Source organism: Phascolarctos cinereus, unplaced genomic scaffold (assembly GCF_003287225.1).
Source record: "Phascolarctos cinereus isolate Bilbo 61053 unplaced genomic scaffold, phaCin_HiC Scaffold_2;HRSCAF=192, whole genome shotgun sequence".
NCBI classification, from domain to species: domain Eukaryota; kingdom Metazoa; phylum Chordata; class Mammalia; order Diprotodontia; family Phascolarctidae; genus Phascolarctos; species Phascolarctos cinereus.
The window spans coordinates 165,470,447-165,491,804 of record NW_027555625.1 but is presented as its reverse complement, the minus strand read 5'-3'; the positions used below and the strand labels follow the sequence as shown (position 1 = coordinate 165,491,804).

Sequence of the window (21,358 nt, the reverse complement as noted above, 5' to 3'; positions counted from 1 at the left end):
ATCTTCATTTTCACAAACCTTTGTTTTCCTTTATAACCCTATTTTATTTTATGCATTTAATACATTATTTTGAGAAAGGGATCCATAGGCTTCACCAAAATGCCAAAGGGGGCCATGACACAAAATAAGTTAAGAACTTCTCCTCTAGACACCCATCTACTCTCAGTGAGTCACAGTTTGTTTAAACCAGGAGAGCCCCCAAAGAGAGCAGTAAGAGTGTTTTCACGCTCTTTGTACCCCACCTCTTAGCATATTTTCATATCCTTGATCTTGCCATCAGCCACAAATGCATTACTACCATGTTCATGAATTCTCAAATTCTTTTATCTAATCACAATCTGTCATCATTCCACCTCTCCATCTGCCTTGCAACCCCAAAAGTTTGATGTGCGCATTGAGACCTCATTGCTCCATTCCTCAGTTCTTTCCCAGAACATCACCCATATACTGGCTATAGTCTCCTCCCTTCCCATTTTAGCATCTACCACACAAGGTTGTTGTGAAGCTAAAATGAGATAACATTTATAAAGTGCTTAACACAATACCTGGCACATAGTAAGTGCTAATAAATGCTTATTCCCTATGCCCAAAAGGCTATAAAACTATGCATACCTTTAGACCCAGCAATAGCACTTCTAGGACTGTATCCCAAAGAGATTATAAAAATGGGAAAAGGACCCACATGTACAAAAATATTTATACCAGCTCTTTTGTGGTGGCAAAGAATTAGAAATTGAGGGGATGCCCATCAATTGGAGAATGGCTGAACATGTTGTGGTATGTGAATGTAATGGAATACTATTGTGCTGTAGGAAATGATGAACAGGCTGACTTCAGAAAAACCTGGAAAGACTTATATGAACTGATGCTGAGTGAAATGGGCAGAAGCAGGAGAATATTGTACACAGTAACAGCCACATTGTGCGATGGACTGACTTTGACAGACTTAGCTCTTCTTAGCAATGCAAGGATCTAAGACATCCCCAGAGGCCTATCCACATCCAGAAAAAGAACCATAGAGTCTGAATGCAGATGGAAACATACTATTTGCTCTCCTTTTCTTTTGTTGTTTTGTTTCTTCTTTCTTGTGGTTCTTCTCATTAGTTCTAATTCTTCTTTACATCATGACTAACGTAAAATTATGCTTTAGTATGAATATATAAGTAGAGCCTATATCAGACTGCACGCTGTCTTGGGGAAAGGAGAGAAGGAAGGGGGAGAAAATTTAAAACTCAAAATTTTATGGCAGTGAATGTTGAAACCTCAAAATTAATTAACTAATAAATTTTTTAAAATGCTTGTGTTTTCTTCCCCTCTAGCTTCCCTTTCATCTTGACCCACTGGTGAACTAATTCAACTCTACAGTCTTCTTCTCTTGAGTCCTTTGTCTTTTTATCTCATCTAAGATTTTGCCCTGCCATCTGGATTACTCCTACAGAATGAAGATGGAGAAAATTACAAAACTGGGCTGAATCCACTACAAATTTATGTTACATAATCTCAACTATTCACTATCCCATTCACACAGCATATTTCTAAATCTCTTTATCCTTCTTCATTCCTCCCATGACTCCTCTGCCTGCTCAGCTAAGAACCTTGTCTCATACTTTATTTAAAAATTGAGGTCATTTACAGAGAGCTCCAAATTTCTCCTCCTCTTTACCTCACAATAGGACTAGGTTCTCATCACCTCATGCCTGGACTATTGCAATAGCCTACTGATGGGTCTGCCTGCCTCCAGTCTCTCCCCACTGAAATGCATCCTCCACTTACCTGGCAAAGTGATCTTCCTACAGCACATGTCACCCTCCCTATTCAGTAAACTCCAGTGGCTCCCTATTGCCTCTAGGGTCAAATATAAAACTCTGTGCTTGGCTTTTAAAGCCCTCCCTAACCTAGATTGTTCCTATTTTTCCCTTCTTCTTCTATCTCATAGCTCCTAAAGTACTCTGCAATCCAGTGACACTGGCTTCTTTGCTGCTCCTCAGACTACATACTCCATCTCCCAACTTCAGGCATTCTTACTTGCTATCTTCCCATGCCTGAAAGTCTTATTGATACTGCTGTTCAATTGTTTCAGTCATGACTGACTCTTTGTGACCCTAAGGCAAAGAGGGTTAAGGGACTTGCCCAGGGTCACACATCCATTAAGTGTCTGCGGCCACATTTGAATCCAGGAAGATGAGTCTTCCTGACCCCAGGCTCAGCACTCTGTGCACTATGGCGCCACCTAGCTGCCTGCCTGCAACTCTCTCTCCTCATTAGTGCCTTCTAGATTCCTTGGCTTTTTTTTCTCCATGTTTCAGCTAAAGTCACACTTTCTGCAAGAAGCTTTTCCCAATCCCCTTTAATGTCAATGCCTTTTCTCTGTTTCTTATTTCCCATTTATATTCTAAATATCATTTGCAGATAGTTATTTGCTTGTTTTATGCCTCTTCTCTGTTTCTTATTTCCCATTTATATTCTAAATATCATTTGCAGATAGTTATTTGCTTGTTTTATGCCTCTTCTCTGTTTATTATTTCCCATTTATATTCTAAATATCATTTGCAGATAGTTATTTGCTTGTTTTCTCCTACATTTGGAAACACTTAATAAGCACTTACTACGTGCCAGACACTGTGCTAAGCACTTTGCAAATACTATCTTATTTTGTATCAGAACAACCCTGCGGGGTTGACACTATTATTATACCCATTTTACAGATGAAGAAACTGAGACTGAGAAAGGATAAGGGACTTGTTCAGGATCACACCAGCTAGGCAGTATTTGCTCTATCTATTTCATGGCCTCTAGCTACCTCATTGCCTCACCAGACTGTTAAGCACTGAGAACAGGATCTGATTTTTGCCTTTGTTTCTCCAGTGCTTGGCACAATGCCCAACACACAGTAGGCATTTAATACTAGTTGGTTGACTGAGAACTCTTAAATATCTTACAATATCACAGTAGGAATTTGAACCCAGGTCTTTTTTGATTCTAAGTCCTGTCAAGAGGATTGGCTATGGCCCCAGATGCAGTTGGGGCAGAGAGAATCTTGGCCCTTTTAAGCTGAGGTCTTTTCCCAGGTCTCAGTTCGTCTGAGGCAAAGCCCATTCAGTAATTAAAGGCTAGGTAAGAATTGAGGCAAAAGATGCCCTATTTTGCCTTCATAAAAGAATCATTCTGGGAAACAAAGACCCTCAGTTTCTGGCCAGAGCTGAGTTCAAATACTGCCTCAGACCCTTTCTTAACTATGTAATTTATATTATAGCCTCAGTTTCCTCATCTGTAAAATGGGGATAACAATGGCACCTACCTCACAGGGTTGTGGGGAAGGCCAAATGAAAATTATTTCATTTATATGTAATATATAATATGTAATATGCATAAAGTGCTTTGCAAACCTTAGTGTTACACAAATCCTATCTATCATTATTACAACAAATCACTCTTTTCTTATTTATTATCAGCATGTTGATAATATGTAACTTAAATGCTGAGGTGAATCTGTGACCTCAACGATGCAGATAATATCCCATCCATGACTATCCGTCCTCAGTGACATTTGCCCTTGTCCTTCCCAAGGCTCACACAGCATATAATCTACATGATCTCCTTTGATCTGCACAACAGTCTTTTGAGGTTGGTGCTACTATTATTCCTATTTTATACACAAAGAAACAGGCTCAGAGAACTAGACTGCCTTGCCAAGGGTCATATAGCTAACATTTGAAATAGGAGAATAAGAAGAGAATCATAAAATCACAGATTTAGAACTGAAAGGGATTTGAGAGATTATCTCACCCAATCTCATTTTACAGTTCAGAAAACTGAGGCTGAGGGAGTTTAAGAGACTTGCCCAAAGTCATACAGGCCCAAAGTATTAAAGATTTGCAACACAAAGTGCCTCCCATAGGCGAAGAGAGCAAATTTCCCTTCAAATATGCACCCCATCTTTGGGAAGAGTACTTAATGCATAGGTGTCATACTTGAGGGGCTCCTAGAAAGTTCTTGGTGAGGTCCTCTATCAAACTATATCTGTCAGAAATACTCTTTACTCTCCTGCCCAATCTTCTCTACAAGTTAACATTAGGCTAGTTTTAAACTACATTTTACCTTACCTCCAAATTACATATACACATTTATTATCTAAATTAAAATCTTTCCTAAGCAAAAGATGGTTTAAAAAGGAATTTCTTTCAGAAAGGTAAAATTTGACAGGGAGCATTTTTCTTAATGTAAAGTGGTATTTGGGACATTTTTTTTCCTTTCCTGTTATGAGATATTATTCTGTGCTTGGTTATCCTTGCATTTTTATCTATGTTGAAAAGTCTCATCTGGAAGAGGGATTTAAGATAATGCTGCTGAGGTTAATGATTCAGTATGACTTAAGTTTTTGTGAAACATAAGATACCATGAAAGACAAATGCAACACAAAGGGTATAGAGCATTTGAATTTTCAAAGCTTTGCCTAACTATTCATAATGATTTCAAAGTTGAACTTCTAGGCAGGAAAAAGCAAATACTAAGTCATTCATTCATTTGGACTTTAAAAATAAAAATAATTTTTGATTTCAAACAAATGTGATCCAATTTTCCTTTTTATCTAAAGATTAATGGTGGCTGTGCTTAGCAATTCTAGTATTGTGTGCTGGGTGTAAAATGAAATTGGGACATTTGGATTTCCCAACTTTGAGGCAGGGATAAATGACAATCATGACCCTGATTAAATGAACCCAGATAGAGTTAAAATCAGAAAGTAGGTAAAGTTCAAAGAAACAAACTTCTCCAGCTAGATATACTCATGTTGTTAACCCAATCTCCCATCTAAATAATTATTACAATTCCCTTCCCCAAGTGTACATTTTAAGCTGCTCTGATGCATTTTTAAAGTTATATTCCTTATAATCCAAGAGTTTGGCAGTAACAGAAATGATAATGTATTTGAAAAGGTTCATTTGTACAGGGGAGCTGAATGTTATGAAAATAGGGGATAAAAGGGAATGGAAAAGTCTGATTTAAATTGACCTGCTCAATGCAACAGAAAACTATTTGTTCTATTGTGTCACAACTTTACTTGACCCCGGGTTGCTGGTTAGAGGAACTCTTGAAACTGTCTCTGATTTCCTTAGCTACTATAGAATCATAGTTCACTATTTTAATAGCTTATTTTGTGTGCTCATGCCTTGTGTTTGATTGTTTTTTTCTCTTCTTTTAAAGTGATCCTAATTAGAAAACATAGAAGGGGGTCTTAGTGGAAGGATATGAGACACTATTGTGGTCCATCCTTTGATCTACCATCTGAACCAGGGCACACTGTTGTTTCAGGGTATTCCTCCAGCCAGCCATCTGACAATTATTGACAATTTAGGGTTTTGAGTCTCAAATTTAGATGGTAAAAGACTGCCTGCCTAAGAGTTCCCTCCGCCTGTAAAAATAAAGTAATAACCCCACAAAACTTTACCGAAAATGAAAAGGGCATCACAGCACTGGCTCTGTAAACACACTTTCAACCTTTTAATAAGAGGCTGATTGAGATTTCAAGACGCTTATGTACCTGGACCTAAAATTACCAGGTAGAATTGTGGGAAAAGTTAACTGTTAATTAAATATTTACAAAATGTCATGATGATCTAGCAAACTTTTGGAACAGTGAATACAGTTTGTGTCTTAATGCCTCTTTGGGTTGAAAGTTCTGAGCTTGCTTTCACAGGCAGGGTAATTAGAATTGTATATAAATAAACTTCTAGATAAGATGATTTAGGGGTAGGAGGAAAAATGGGAGGCAAGGAGATAGTGGTAGAAGATATTGGTGGTTTGGGGGTCGAACTTGGAAAATAGCCTCAAGGGCCCTGATTTGTCTTGCGATCGAGTTCCTAGTCTGTAGGGGGCACTATTCCGGCTGCGTAGGCAGTTTTCGAATGGACTAGTATGGGGAGGTAGCCGGGAAGCTGCTAGAGAAAGCGACTAGGGGGAGGGGAAGTGATTGGCCTGCAATAGGAAGACTAGGGAAGGGGGGAGTGGGAAGGACAGCAAACCAGCGTAGGGAGAGTGGTATAAAAGCTTTAGACCAACGAGTAGTGCGTTCACGTCTCTAAAGCCCCAGCGACTAGGAGCAATAGGAGAGGTAGTCCGAAGAAAAGGAAGAAAGTAACCAGAAACAACCCCAGTGGCCAAAAAAAAAAAAAAAGAAAAAGAAAAAAAGGCTGGAGAGCCCTATTGAAGAGGTAACTGAAGGAGTGGGGCGTGCAGGGAGCACAGCAGGAACCCGGAGAAGGGTATCGGGCACAGCCTAGTGTCTAAGCTACTGCAGACGACTGCCTCCACCCGCCCTTGGGGACCAGTTCCTGCATTCCAGGAGAGAACGCTATACTGCCGCACTACTACCGGCATCGCCAAGGAATGAGGGCTCTGGGGAAACCTGGGGGCGTTCTCCGGTGAAATGAGGTTTAGCTAAAGGAGCTGCTGCTTCGGCTGCCTGAGCTTTCTGCCCCTGGGTACCCAGGATGAGAGCTTTGGAGGCTACAGACCCCAACGAGATCCAAAGGAGAGTGAGGAGCTCTGCGGCCACCCCACCCGCTCTTGCCTGCTGAGTCGGCCCCTCCTCGACCCTGTGGAGTAACAGGAAGCGGAGCTGAGCCGGGGGCCGGAGGAGGGCTAGTCCCCGAGGGTCAATCCTCCCGGTAGCAGTACAAGAGCAGCTACACCTGCCCTGGCTGGGCTCTCCTCTCAGAGAGGACCTTGCCACAGGGACCCAGAAGGGGCGTTGAGACGCGTGGACCAGTGCTAGGGAAAGCGGGTCAGGGCTGCATAATAAGCAAGTGTCAAGACACTTCTAAAAAGCACTTTTACCCTCGGGGGAGGAGTTGGAATTAGATAATCGGTGGAGTGCTCCCCAACACTCCAACCACTCTTTGCAAATAAAGGTTTCTAAACTAACCCCATTTGTTCACCTCCCTACCCCAGCACACACATACCCTTACCACTGGCACAGAGCTCGGCAGAATTTAAAAGCGTTTAAAGCCCTTGGAGCAGCAGCTGGAGGGAACCCCCCACACGAACACTACTACCACCGGTCAAAGTTAAATCTCTCTTACTGCTCCCCCCGCTCCAATCATCCTCCAGAGACTAGCTCAGCTCTTCCCTGGAGGTGGATTGAACTCCTCGGGCTGAGCACTGCCTTTGGCCACCTGGACAGACTTTAAAGTGGCGTGGGCTCCAACGAGAAACTTTCCTCTCGCTCCCTCCCCCCTCTCCTGGGTGGGAGGGAAAGGAGACGAGGGAGAGACAGGGGGAGGGAGGTGGTTTGTCGGGTGAGTGGTTTGGGGCGGCGAGGGGGATTGGGGGGGGAGTGAAGGTAACTAGTTGCTGAAGCCCTCCTCCTCCTCCTCTTCCTCCTCCTCTCCCTGCCACTGCTGCAGCCGCTGCCACACTCGCAGGGCCCATGTGGACTCGGGGTCTTCAGTGCTTCTGCAAAGTCGCCTCCGCAGCCTGCTGGCCGCAGGGTGGCCACGGTGTCCAGTTCCCCAGCGCGGGCTCTCGGCAGCCCCCTGCGCCCTTCCCCATCCCCGTCGGGCAGCGCCGGGGTTTTCTCCGCCGGCTTGGACGTCCCCTGCCCCGCAGTGGCTCCGCCGTGGTGTGGCGGCGGCGGCGGCGGCTCCTCCTGCTCCTCCACCCCGTCCTCCTCCTCCCCCAGCCCCGGCTTCGCCCGCCACCGCCTGCGCCTCCACTAGCGCGGCGGATCCGGAGCTAGGGGGTCCCGCGGGGGCGGCGCTGGCGGCGGAGGAGGCGGCGGTAGTAGCAGCCGCGGCGGCAGCGGCGGCGGCCGCAGTAGCCCCCGGAGCAGCCCCGGCTCCGGCTCCGGCTCCTCCACCCGCCACCTCCTCCGCCCCCGCCGCCGCCGCCTCTGCCACCGCCCGCCCCGCGGGGTCCTAAAGCCGCTCGTCTGAAGAGGATGGTCCGACTGGCTGCGGAGCTGCTGCTGCTTCTGGGACTTCTGCTGCTCACCTTGCACATCACTGTACTGCGGGGTAACGGCGCAGACGGGTCGAACGCAGCCCCCAGCAACTCCAGCCAGGGACAACTGCAGGTGAGTGAGTCCAGGGCTGGCCCCCCACCCCGGCGAAGTGCTGTAGATTGGGAAGGGGGGCGGGAAGAATGCAGAGGAGGGGCTGCTGTAGTGGAGGAGGAACACTGTACAGAGAAGAGGATGCTTGAGGTCTTTGTCGGTTGAGGTCGGAGAGAATGGCCAGGGGTGGGGATTGCAGGTTCTTAGCGGGCTGAACTGGATGAGATGCCTCGTGCGCTTGGGGAAGAGGGACGAAGTTACTCCTAGGGAAGTTGCGTAGCTTGCAATTATTCTGGCCTAGGTGAGCAGGTCAGTTGGGCTAGGGTGGACTGGAGGTGGCCCTGTCCTGGGAGGTAGGACGCACCATTACCCCGAGTAGATTTGTGGAGTGAAATGGACAAGAGTTGAGCGCCCCGAACTATAGAAGTCAGTGGGGAGAGTACCAAGGTTGTGGATGCTAGGTGAGCAAGCATGCTAGGTGAGACCGTTAAGGGAGGGGGCATTGGGATGGATCGGGATGGATAGGGAGGGGTGGAGCGGCAGCATGAGCCCATTGATCAGACCTCGGAAGAGAAGGGCTTAATGGATAGTGGAAACAAAAGCTTGATATTCACAGTTTAGGGGTTTCGTCAATTCTAGGTTCTCAGGCCTAGAGGAGAGGCAAGAGAGAGGGAGAAGGCAACTTTAATTGCGGGGGGGGGGTGCGGAGGGGGGCAGGATTCCAAACGTGGGCATGGTGAGCCACCAAGGAACCCGACTGCCACTCCAAGAATACAGTATGGTCGCGTTCTTCACGGACCCTGAAAGCTCTTACACGTTTCCTTACTGCCTGTTGTTTTTCACTCAGTTTGGATGCCAGGCCTGGGGAAACTGGCCACTTGACTGGTTCTGAAGGCAGTATTTAGACTTTAGAACTGGAAGGGACTTTAGAGATTATCTAGTTTAACTTCTCATGTTACAGATGTGGAAACTAAGGTGGGGAGAGTGATTTGCCCAGGTTACACAGGTAACAATCTCAGAACGGTAACTCAGGTCCTCTTGACTTCAAATTCAGTGCACTTCTCCTTTTCCCCCCTCTAATTGCTCTGGGTATGAGCAATGTCCACCTTTTCCCACTTTCTGAAGGGAGGAAAGGGTGAGAAAGCCAATTTTGGAGGTAAGGAAGCTGGGGAGCTCCTTGCTGCACCTGTCATTCCAGTCTCACCTGAGCTTGAGCTTCTAGAGTCAGATTCATCCTCTGGGACTCTCTGAATTATATAAATTATTTTTCCCACAGCATCACCTTCCTAGTAGTTGCATTAATTTGGATTTTCTTCCTCCCTTAACAACGATGGGTGTGGGGTGTTATATGGGTAAAGAATGGTTTTGGGAGGGTGGTATTGAATGGAATGAATGCAAGTTCAAATTAAGTGATTGTACATGTCAATACTTTCTGACATAACTTGACTGTTTTTTTCCCCTCCTGCCCTTATAATTCCAATAATCACTTACTTTTTTCTGACTGGTTTGTGACACTTGACAAATCAGAGCCCTGTATGGAAAGACATGTGCAATAATGACCAAGAAGCCACTGGGCATTTCTCTCGGGCCTTCCTCTTTTCAGTTGTCCAGGGCTAACCCTACAGGTCTTTTCTGACGTCCAGCTCAGGTCACTTGGTGATAGTTAAGATTAAATAATATTCAGATGGGAGGAATCTTGACTGCACCTTAACCTGCCTTCTAAAAGCAGCTTTAATATCTTTATGTATAAAAAAAATTTTCTTAAGGGATGATGATCAGTAAGGGTAACTTTACTGATTATCAGTAATATACAGATTATCCTTAAAATTAGAAAGGTTTTTTTCTAAATAATTGAAAATATACTCTAAACCTAAAAGCCCTTTGGAATGTAGGCATTTCTGAAATCTTAATGACTTCTTTTACCCTATTATCTTTTCATTCTGGTCAACAGTTTCACTGTTCACTGTCAGTTTACCTGACATCACAATTCATGTAGTAAAATAAAATCTAGGATAATAACATTAATAATAGCTGATATTTATAACGCACTTTAAGGTTTTCCAAGGACTTGACCACATCTGATCTTCACAACAGTCCTTGTGAGGTAGGTATGAATATAATGTAGACAGACTTATAGGCTGAAACATGTCTAGTAGTTTGACATTATTGGAACAATTTTTAATATCTTCAAGATTTCTGGTAATCATATTTTCTGCATGATGCTTTCTTTCCTCATAGACTCATGAAAAGCCATAAAAATGATGTTCTGTGGAAAAGTAAATTTGGCGGGTTTCTTTATGAGGTGTTTGCTATCATTAGAATAACCTTGAGTTTGCCTTCTCTGACAGGCCAGTAACATAATGAGAGAAACAGCTGAGGAAATGGGAAGTGTGTGTGTGGGGGTGCATATGGATGTTATTCTCCAAATCAGGGTGGAGAGTGGAAATTAAGGTGCTGTAGTAAAGGGTAAAAGAGATAGAGGACTTAGGAGGCATGCTTTCCTGAATATCTTGGATACAAAGGGATTGCTAAAACCAATACATTGCATCTTTTGAGAAGTATTATAACCACATTTTATTATGTTGTGTGCTTAGGAGACCTCTAAGCAACATGATGAGTTTAACAGCTTTATTCATATTTCTCCTGGTTTTGTCCTTTGTTATATAAGTTTTATATTCTTCCTGACTGAAATGATATTACAGCAATTTACTTGGCTATCTTACTCTACAAAGGCATGAAGAATAGTGTCAGCCCACATGGAGGGATCCTGACCTGAATAAATAAAGGAATTTATTTGTTGCTTTCATAGCAACAGACATGATAAAAAATGTAAATTCTGAACAGGTGTATTTTAAAATCTAGCTGGAGGCAGACTTGTCCTTATGACAGCCACAAAAAGCAGCATTTGTTAAGTACTTTTTTATATACTAGGCACTTGTAGTCAATGGATAAACAAAGACAAAACAAAACTATCCCTGTTCTCAAAGAGCATATGTTCTGCTGGGAGAGTCAGGGGAGGACAATACGTACATAGCAAGAGATAGATGGATGGATGGATGGATAGGTAGATTATATAAATATATAAATATATTTGTATATACATACATATATACATATAGTTAAAAACAAAGTAAATGGGAATGGGAGGGGAGAACATTTAATAATAGTGGGATCAGGAATGGCTTCCTATAGGAAGTGGAATTTGACCTGAGCTTTGAATAGAGCTAGGAATTCCAGGAGGCAGAGGTGAAGGGAGAGTATTCTAATCATGGAGGACAGCTTATAGAAAGGCATAGGGGCAGGAGATGGAATGTCAGGAAAGGTAAACTGTAAATAGGCCAGTTTGGGCTAGAGTACAGAGAATATGAAGGATGTTACTATCAATCAGTGGTGAAATCAGTCTACAGATAGCTTGAAGCCAAATTTCGAAGGGCTTTAAATATCAAACAGAGTTTGTACTTTGTATTTTTATTATTTCAGTTTCCTGTCCACTGTTAATAAAATAATGTTAATTATTCCTAGAGAGGTAGGCTCAATGAATCTTCTCTTAGGTATCATAAACTTGGTTAAAAATCCCACATAATGGCGAGCTAGAAAGCATATACCTCCATTTTTTTTTTTGGTTTTTACTGTTTAAAAAAAAACAAAACTATTAAGGTAGAATCCAGAAGGAACTATACCAAAGAATCTCTCTTTACATACATGATAGTAAATTAGCCATCACTTCTAAAGCATACTTCTGTATAAGGTCTGTTGTTTTTGGCTATTGGGACTTGCAGCTGATCTAACAGTGGTCAAGATTATTTACACAGTTGCTTAGTTTGTTTTTGTGTCATCTGAAGTGTTCTTGTATTTGAGTATTTTAAGATGTTTGAATTGGTCATTTTTCTGCCTTTGACACAAGGCAAGGCACATTAATCCCATTAACCATTCACCTTTTTAAAAAGCAATCATCCTTAATGACCTATACTGAAAAAAAAAATTGAACTTTGAGTAATAAGAACACCTATACACATTGCATGGCTATGATTTTTAAATCCTGTGTAGAGCTTCTTTGTACATATTTATATGTCACCTCCCCTATTGGACTGTGAGCTCCTTGAGGGTAGGGACTGTCTTGCTTTTCTTTGTATTCCTTGTGCTTAGCCCAGTGTTTAACTCTTAGAAGGTGTTTAATAAATGTGTATTGACCTACTGTTATATTGGTAGGTTTAATGAATTCTGGAGTAGATCTGTAGTATTTCCTTCCTCCTCCAATACTTGCTACTTACGTGACCCTTGATCAAGACTCTTAATCTCCCTGGGACTGTTTCATCATTTTAAAATGAGGAGGTTGGACTAAATAGTTTCTGAGATCCTTTGCAGTTCTCTCCCTGTGTCTCTCTGTCTCATCTCTCACTGTCTCTGTGTCTGTGTATCTCTGCTTCTCTCTATCTCTCTGTCTCAGTCTGTCTTTACATATATGTGTGTGTAAAAATTTCTAGATATCTCTGTATCTGTGATCCTATTGGGTTATTCTGCCTCATTAAAAAAAATCTTCACCCCATCTTTAAAAAAATATTTACCTTTTGACCTAGAGTTGAAAGCTTAAGTTTACTGTAAAAAGATAAAAGCTACCGATTTTGTTGTTGCACTTTTAGCACTTGGAATGATAGTGTGTGTGTTCAGTTTTGTGTTCTTGTTGGTATTTTTTTTTTTTTGCCTCAGTTATGCTGTCACTAGGGAGCAGTAAGGATGTTCTGGCCATCACCAAGATTCCAGGTGGTAGCTTCCTACTAAACTTCATTCACATTTATAAATAAACTAAACTTGAGCAAACATTTTTTAAAATCGGTACAGAAATCTTTTTTAGAGTAACAGTTAAAACTCTTTACCTCTGCGGTGTCACTCCTTATGCCTTCCCTTAAAAAAACAAACAAACTCAGTTATTTGGCTTTCATGAGAAAGTATAAGCTTCTTTCATTCTCTTGCTTAAAATTTTGTGGAAAAAAGCCCCTCCTAACCTTTTTTGTACTCAATTTCCCAGGTTTAGGACTTGGTCAGCATTAAAATCCTGCCAGCTATTCTTCAACTCTTCTTTTCCATTCTCTCCTTTCTCAGATAATATGTGAAAAAACTGCCAGGGAGGATGAGAAAGAAGTACCATCTTCATGTCTGTCTTTCTGGCTTCCTGCTGTAAGAGGTGCTCTTCTCCTTTATTCAAACTAGGAAGACAAAAGACTGTCCTGCCTAGGAAGCATAGAACCCCCAATCTCAAGTACCTATTTTTTCACTTTGCTCCCTAGGTATTGAGGAACCCTCTGCCTTCTCTCCTTTGGGTTTGAGGTTGTTTATTTAACCTTTACATGCAATGCAGATGCCAATTTTCAGGTCTGGTCTGATTTTCCTTAGCAACCCCTTAACAACTTGTTTGTTTTACAAACTACCTTGGAAAGTTTAAAGGGACCGCATCCTCCATGACCAGACACTTCAGAAAGAAAATAAACAAGTTTCATTCTGCTCCTAAGCTTAAAGTGTGCATCTGTTTGTTTCTTTTTTCAAGAATATACCATATTGTCATGTTTTTTTCATCTTTTCCCCTCCACCTTGTCAAGGGCATGGGTGTGTAAATCACCAATGACAAGTACAATATGGACAACTTCTATGACTTGATGTGCCATAGTATTTAAGGGAACTCCCTCCTCCTTTATTTCATAGAACGTCAATTCAATCAACATTTCTTAAATGCTTCCAAGTTTTCCCAAGTTTAGTGGAACAATTTAATTTCTAAGTTGGACTGCTTTAGCTTGGAAGCTAAAGAGTATTATGTCTCACAAAAATAACCTTTATCACTTCTAATTCACTCCCGGTGTTTTCAACAACTATCCTTGAAAAAAAAAGTGTGTTTTTTTCTTATTCACCTAACTCAAATACTTTACGCTATAAATTAAAGTCATTTTGGTTCTTTTTTTCTGTCTGCAATGGGAGGTGGTGGGAAAACAGGATACTAGCCTCTCATGAAGACTTTCCTTATATACCACCTGAATATCATGAATAACCCTTCTGCATTCTCCCACTTCTTTTCACAGAATCATTGTTATATAGGTAGTGCAAACTTCCCATTTTATAGATTGAAAAATATGACCAGTGGGCTTACTTTACAATCATTTGATCATCTTTGTGGTTCTTTTATTTCTGCCTCTCCTTGAGGGGAAATCTTTCTTTTGCAAGGCTTCTCAGGGTTTGATATGGAAAAAAAGATGATATTAAAATTCCCTCTCACAGGGGCAGCCAAGAATGCTTTTTTCTTATTTATCTCTATTGTACTCAATCCCCTAAAAGACGTGGGCTTGTTTCGGGGAGGGAAAAGGGTGTCAGTTTAAAAGTCTTATTTTGTGTGCAGAGAAAGGGCAGGAGAGGGAGATTCATTAATTTAAAATCATCAGTTTTTATTTACCTTCTCATTATATTTCAGTGTTATCCTTTTTCTGTAAGTACTTGATAAATAACAGTGAATATATGGGATAAAACTGCTTCATTTTACTATGATACCTGTCAATTCAAGAGGTTAGATTGTGATTCTTATGATTCCCTTATTACTTTTCACAACCTGCTTCTCTTCTTCTAACTTAAACTGACCAGTTGTTTTTTGAAATACCTACCAAAAGATGATAAATGTGGTAAGATCATCCCCACTGCAATAAAAACAAACATGCCTTAGTAATGTTGGGTGATTCTATTTATCTTTATGTGTGAAGGATGATATTTGGTGATAGTTATGCCTCTAGAACTACAAGAGTGGTGAAGTTATAGAGAAATTTCCAGGGATAGAGACAATTGGCAGAGTTTTGTCTCACTCCTTGATGGCTCATATAAAACTTTATGTCAGAATTGTAGGTCGCTAGTAACAAGGGTGAAATTAGTGTGATTTGGGTAGAAAGGTATTTCAGGCTATATCTGAGGTGGGATGTCATAATCCCTACCAGGACTGTTATAAAGAGAATTCCCAAATTTCAAGTGTCAAGGGTGACACCTGCAATTTGGGGAGTCTTAATATAGTCCCATTTTAGGAGGTGACGAGTCATTTATCTTTGGAGAAACTGAAATGTGGTCAGTTGTTTTTGGTTGACAGGATGGGTAACGGTGGGGAGTCCCCAACTGTGAGTGGGAACATTTGCTATTTGCAGAAACAGATAGGCCAGGGTTCCTTGACAAATATAGCACAGCATCAACTCCACAAACATAGACTTGTGCATGTCATTTGTGAACTGGCAAGAAGGAAAAACAAGCGAACAGTGTTAACTACTTCTTCCTGGCCTTGGAGACACTTGTGGCATATTCACTTCCATGCATTCTGTTACCCAAAACCAACTTCTGTAGTACTCCCTTTATTGTTGCTAACCCCATATTGTCTATGCAGCAGCAACAGATAATACCATCCATGAAGGAGAGGACATTTTTGGGTCTATAGAGAATATAACAGTTCTACTCTCTTTTTTTTTGTTTGTTTGTTTTTGGCTAGGCAGTGAGGTTAAGTGACTTGCCCAGGGTCACATAGCTAGTACGTGTTATGTGTCTGAGGTCAGAGTTGAGCTCAGGTCCTCCTAAATCCAGGGCTGGTGCTCTATTCACTGCGCCACTGAGCTGCCCCAAGTTCTACTCTCTTAATATACTTTTTAAATGGGCTGTAACCAGTCCATTGTATCAGCTACACTGAGGTGTTGTGGTTCTTGTGGAGTTTTTTTCAATCTTTGACTCTTCATGACCCCCATTTGGGGTTTTCTTGGCAGAGATACTAGAATGGTTTGCCATTTCCTTCTCCAGTTCATTTTATAGATGAGGAACTGAGGCACATAGGGTTAAGTGACTTGCCCGAGGTCACCTAGCTAGTCAGTATCTGAGACCAGATTTGAACTGAGGAAGATGAGTTTCCTAACTTCAAACCCTATTCAAACCCTACACTCTATCCACTGTGCTGCCTAGTTGGCCTACACAGAGGTAGGACATTAAACAGCAGCAAAGGTGAGCACAACAATGGAGCTTAGTTTAACATAGTTTTACACGTTTTCCCACCCTCTTTAAGAGGGAATGCCTTGTGAAAGAAATATCTGTGAAGACAAAAGATTTATAGTTTCTCACAGTGTGATAGAAGGAGTATGAGTCTTAGAGTAAGAAGAATTTGGTTCAAGTCCTGCTACTTACTCTTTTTAGCTGTATGACTTTAGTCTGCACATCTACAGATGAAATGCAGCAGGTGTTGTAAGCGTCTGCTATGTGCCAGTAACTGTTCCACAAAATCGAGATACAGAGCCCCTCCAGTCTTGAGGAGTTTCCAATTGACTGGAAGGGATAGCAATATATACACAGAGAAGAAGATACAAAGTAATTTGGAGGAGTTAACTGGCAACTAGGTGGATAACAAAAGGCCTGGTGAGGGAAGTGACACTGAGAGCCAGGCTTTGAAGGAAGTTAGATACTCCAAGAGATGAAAAGAAAGAAGAGAATGCATTCTGGGCATGGGGGACAGCCTAGGGAAAGGATGGAGATGTAAAATGGACTGTCAGATGTGAGGAACTACAAACAGGCCAGTCTAGCTGGACCATAGAGGCTTTGAAGAAAGTAATACGTAATCATTCTGGAAAGATAGGAAGGAGAAAGGCTGTGAAGGGCTTTGAATGAAAATACAACGGAAGTTTGTATTTTATAGCAGAGGCATTAAAGAACCAGTGAAACCACTTAACAGAGAAGTGACATGGTTAAACTTGTGCTTTAGGAATATTAATTTGGCAGTTTAGTGGAGAATGGATTAGGGGATGAGAGAAATGAGGCAAGGAGACCAATTAGGAGACTATTGTAATAGTTTGGGTGACAGGTGTGGAAGGTCCCAAGTAGGTTGGTGGCCATATGAATGGAGACAAAGAGGGTGGATGAATACAATATTATGTTTTTGTGGGGTTTTTTTGGGGGGTAGACAATGGGGTTAAGTGACTTGCCCAGGGTCACACAGCTAGTAAGTGTTATGTGTCTGAGGCCAGATTTGAACTCAGGTCCTCCTGAATCCAGGGCCGGTGCTCTATCCACTGCGCCACCTAGCTACCCCTGAATACAATATTATGGTAGAATCCATGAAATTTAGAGGCTAATCCCCAGTTTTTTCATCTGCAAAATGTGGATACTCTTACTATCTACCTCAAAGGGGTGAGAGTGGGAAAGTGCTATTTAAGTGTGATCTGTTATTTCTATTTGATAAAAGTTATTAATAATAATAGTTCACATTCATATAACACTTTGTAATTTACCAGGCATTTTCCTTACAGGACCATTGTCTGATAAATGGTGTAAATATTCCCATTTTATGGATTAAAAAAAATAAGCTCAGAGATAATATATATATGTACTTTTTATAGAATATAACGTTTGAAATTCAAATGAACAAGCACTGATTAAACACCTGTATATATAAAGGGCTGTTCAAGGTATTGGGGATACATAGACAAAAAAATGACACTGTCTCTGCCCTCAGGGAATGTATGATCTCCTAGGAAGGGTATGCTGGGTAGAGATGATTATAATACAAGGTAGAGAGAAAAAGTGGGATCCAGATAAAATATAGGAAAACTTGAGGAGGGAGCACACACTTGCAGTTGGGAATCAATGAAGACTTTATGGAGAAGATAACATGTGAGTGTGGAAAGAAGAGAACACATGGAGATGGGAGACAGCAAGAGTCAGCAAAGTACTGGACAGAGCAGTGAACATGGCCTTGGGAAGACTTGATTTCAGCTTCCCCAGGCAATTAAAAGCTTTGTAACCTTGGACAAATTACTTAACCTCTCTGTCCCTCAGGTCCCTTATCTGTACAATGAGGGGATTGAACTTCAGGCTTCTGAGGGCCCTTCTAGCTCTAAATGTATGATTCAATAAGGCTTCGGATGATTCAAAGTACAAGTACTTTTTAATTTATCAAGTATTTCCCTTTCTTTTCAAAATCTGAAAACTACAGCCCAAAGGAATTTCCAAATCTGAATAATCTAGGGCTCAATTCTCTAGTTATTTAATTTCCATATGTAGTTGTTTATATGCTAGAAGGAGAAAGGTGTTTAATAAAAGTACTGGCCCAGAACACCACCTACATTGAGAACTGTTGCTCCTGTTCCCCATCTTTCTCTATTTGATAAATTAGCTGCTGGCATCCTCCTTTCTGTGGCCCCCATGCCCTGTTTCATTGCCAGTGAAAAGGATCAGGAACAGAACCTACATCTTCTAAACCTAGACCACCATGTACCTTATGGCCTAACAGTTTGAAATTGAGTTAAGAACACCAAAATAAATTTGGGGACAAGTTTGATAGAATCCTATGACTTTTGAAAATGTATAATAATGAAAATTGATATGTTTGTGGGTAGATATATTTCCCATAAGATAAGGGGAATGTTTCAGTAACCTGACAAGCCAAAATATAACAAGTCCTGGAGACAGTTAAATTCAATTCAATGGATATTTATTGAATGCCTAGCCCTAGCCTATGTGAGGCACTATGCTAGACACTATGGGAGATTACAAAATAGAGGACATGTTCCCTCCCTTCCTAGAACTTACAGTTTAATAGGAAGGAGCTAACAATCATATAAGGTCTGTGTCATGTCCATCTTTACAGTCCCAGCCATCTTCACAATCAATTCCTTTCACCATGACCAAATTGATTTTATAATGATTGCCATCAAATATCTGCACACCATGGGTATTCATTTATTGAATAAAACTGATAGAAATAACCATTTGATAGTTACATGCTTATGAAATATCATTTAGTCAGTTTCTTAGGGCACACACAGACATGCACACACACACTTAAGGAACTTTTTAATTTATCAAATGTTACCCTTTCTTTTCAAAATCTGAAAACTGCAGCTCAAAGGAATTTCCAGATCTGAATAATATCATAGGGTTCAATGTACACACACATACATACACACACACACACACACACACACACACACACACACACGAGAAAAAAAAATATATCATTATAAATGTAGACTTTAGTGGACTTAGAATTAGGAAGACTGGAGTTCAAACCTGCCTTAGACTGTTGTATGACCCTGAATAAGTCACTTAACCTCTTAAGCCCCACTTCCTCATCCATTAAATGTTGATGGTAATAATAGCACTTAATTCACAGAATTGTTGTGAGGAAACTACAAAGTAGAAGACACATTCCCTCCCTCTCTAACACTTAGAATTTATTTATTTATTTTTGGTATATTTCTTTTTTAAAACATTTTATTAATTTATTTTGATTTATCAACAATCACTTCCATATATTTTTGAGTTTAAAATTTTTCTCCCCCTTCCTCCCCACCAACCTCCCCAAGACAGCACACAATCTGATATAGGCTATACATTTATATTCCTATTAAACATATTTTCACATTATTGAAGTTGTAAATAAAAATTAAAACCAATAGGAACCATCAGAAGAGGAAACAAAACTCAACAGAAGAGGAAAAAAAATGATAGTGTTTCAACTTCCATAGTTCTTTCTTTGGATGTAACACTTAGAATTTAATAGGAAAGGAGCTTACCATCATGTAAGGACTGTGTCTTACTTATATTTGTAGCCCCTAGCCATCTACACAGTGGCATTGGGTCTGGAGTTAGGAAGATTTGAGTTCAAATCAGACCCCAGATACTTACTAGCTGTATGACCTTAGGCAAGTCACATAACTTCTCTCTACCTCAGTTTTCTCAATTGTAAAATGGGGGCAGTAAAAGCACTTATCTCCCAGGATCGTAGTGAGGATAAAATGAGATAATATTTGTAAAGCACCTAATAAACCTTAAAGTACTGTATAAATTCCAACTATTAAGATCACATGAGATAATATCCATAAAGCTAGAGGCAGCTCAGTAGTACAGTGGAGAGAGGTTGTTGTGGGGCTCCAACAAAACTATTTGTTTAGTGCTTGGTACATACTAGGTGCTTAACAAATACTTGTTTCTTTCCCTTCCCCCAAAGAACTTTATAAACTTTAAAGCATCATATAAATGGTAGCTATTATTATTAATAAACCCACAAAGAGATTCCTTCCAAAGGTTTTGTAAGGGGAGGAAGGGATGGCAGGAGCAGTGTATTTTCAGGTTTAATATTCAAGCCTGCCCCAGGGCCACTATAAACCCAGCTTCATGATGGTGTCAGGGGAATCCCAATCTTGCACCGAGAAACTAGCAATAAGCCCATTAGGAAATGTCCTGGGAGCTATCAATACCAACTGTAGGCTTCAGGCCCAAATGCAATTTAAAAGGCCAGCAGATATGCTACAGGTGTAGAAAAACTAAAATTCAAAATAGAAAATGTGATCGCAACCAAATACATCTCAATAAGGCATTTGCTAAGTGTGTGGAAAGCATGGTGAATAACTTCTGGGCAGATTTCTTTCTTTTCTTTTCCTTTATTTCTTTCCTTCCTTCCTTTTTCTATTCCACTTCAAATTACTAGGTTTGATAGACGGTGTGAAGAAACAGTCTGTGCTACTGAAATTTCTCACCCAGTGTTTCATCATCTGTCATTCAAATTTATTGTTATTACCATTATCTTCTTGTGATTTTGTTGCATTTCTAAATGAAGTAAAGTGACCTCTTTTTGTTGCTGGATTTTTTTTTAATTCACCAAACTACTTCTTTTAACAGGTGTTTTTCTAATAGGGTGATTTACCCATGAAAGTCTAGACTCGGCTGTGAGACTAGGTTTTCAGACAGTATGTGGTTTGTGACGGGAGAGGAAAAGAAAATATCCGTTCATTATTTAGCCTATTTAAAGCAAGGTATGCAGAACTGAATTTTTTTCTGGAATAATGAATTGAGCAGAAGGCTAAGCTAGATGAGACTGGATGAATTTGCTACTATTTTAAATATTCAGTTCCCCCTGTTGCTGATAAGTGATTCAGTCACCAAAAGAGTAGTCCTAGGGTAGTCCAGTGGTGACCCCTGAGTGGTTTTTATTGCAGATGCCTCCATTATCAACCTGCATTGGGGGTCCCCATGCCATTCTGAAGCAGTCATTTATGCTATAGTGGATTCTCACTTATATACAATCACTTTGCCTTTCCTTTAATATAGGGCTAAAGTTCTTCTTTTCCCTTCAGTAACGAAAACCAATTATGATTGCCCCACAGTGCTAGCATCTGTAAATACTTAAAGATCTCCCGGGATTGCAGAATTCAGGGGTCTTAAATGAAGGAGTGATGTCCTTGTGGACATTGGTGGTGCTGTGTGTAACTGATCCTAGCACTTAAAATGGACTTGGCTCTCAATAAAAATGTTTACTCC

At 40.9% G+C, this 21,358-nt stretch overlaps 1 protein-coding gene across 2 annotated transcripts in view; it reads left to right on the top strand.

The window, feature by feature from the left end:
• Nucleotides 1-7,842: 7,842 nt before the first annotated feature.
• The window catches only part of ISM1 (isthmin 1), a 103,530-nt gene continuing 90,014 nt past the window's right edge, over nt 7,843-21,358 (top strand). For both annotated transcript variants that reach the window (XM_020986158.2, XM_020986153.2), the window contains exon 1: nt 7,843-8,071. In XM_020986158.2, coding sequence (XP_020841817.1) covers nt 7,937-8,071 — 135 coding nt within the window. In that variant the 5' untranslated portion in view covers nt 7,843-7,936. The remainder of the gene's footprint in view (nt 8,072-21,358) is intronic.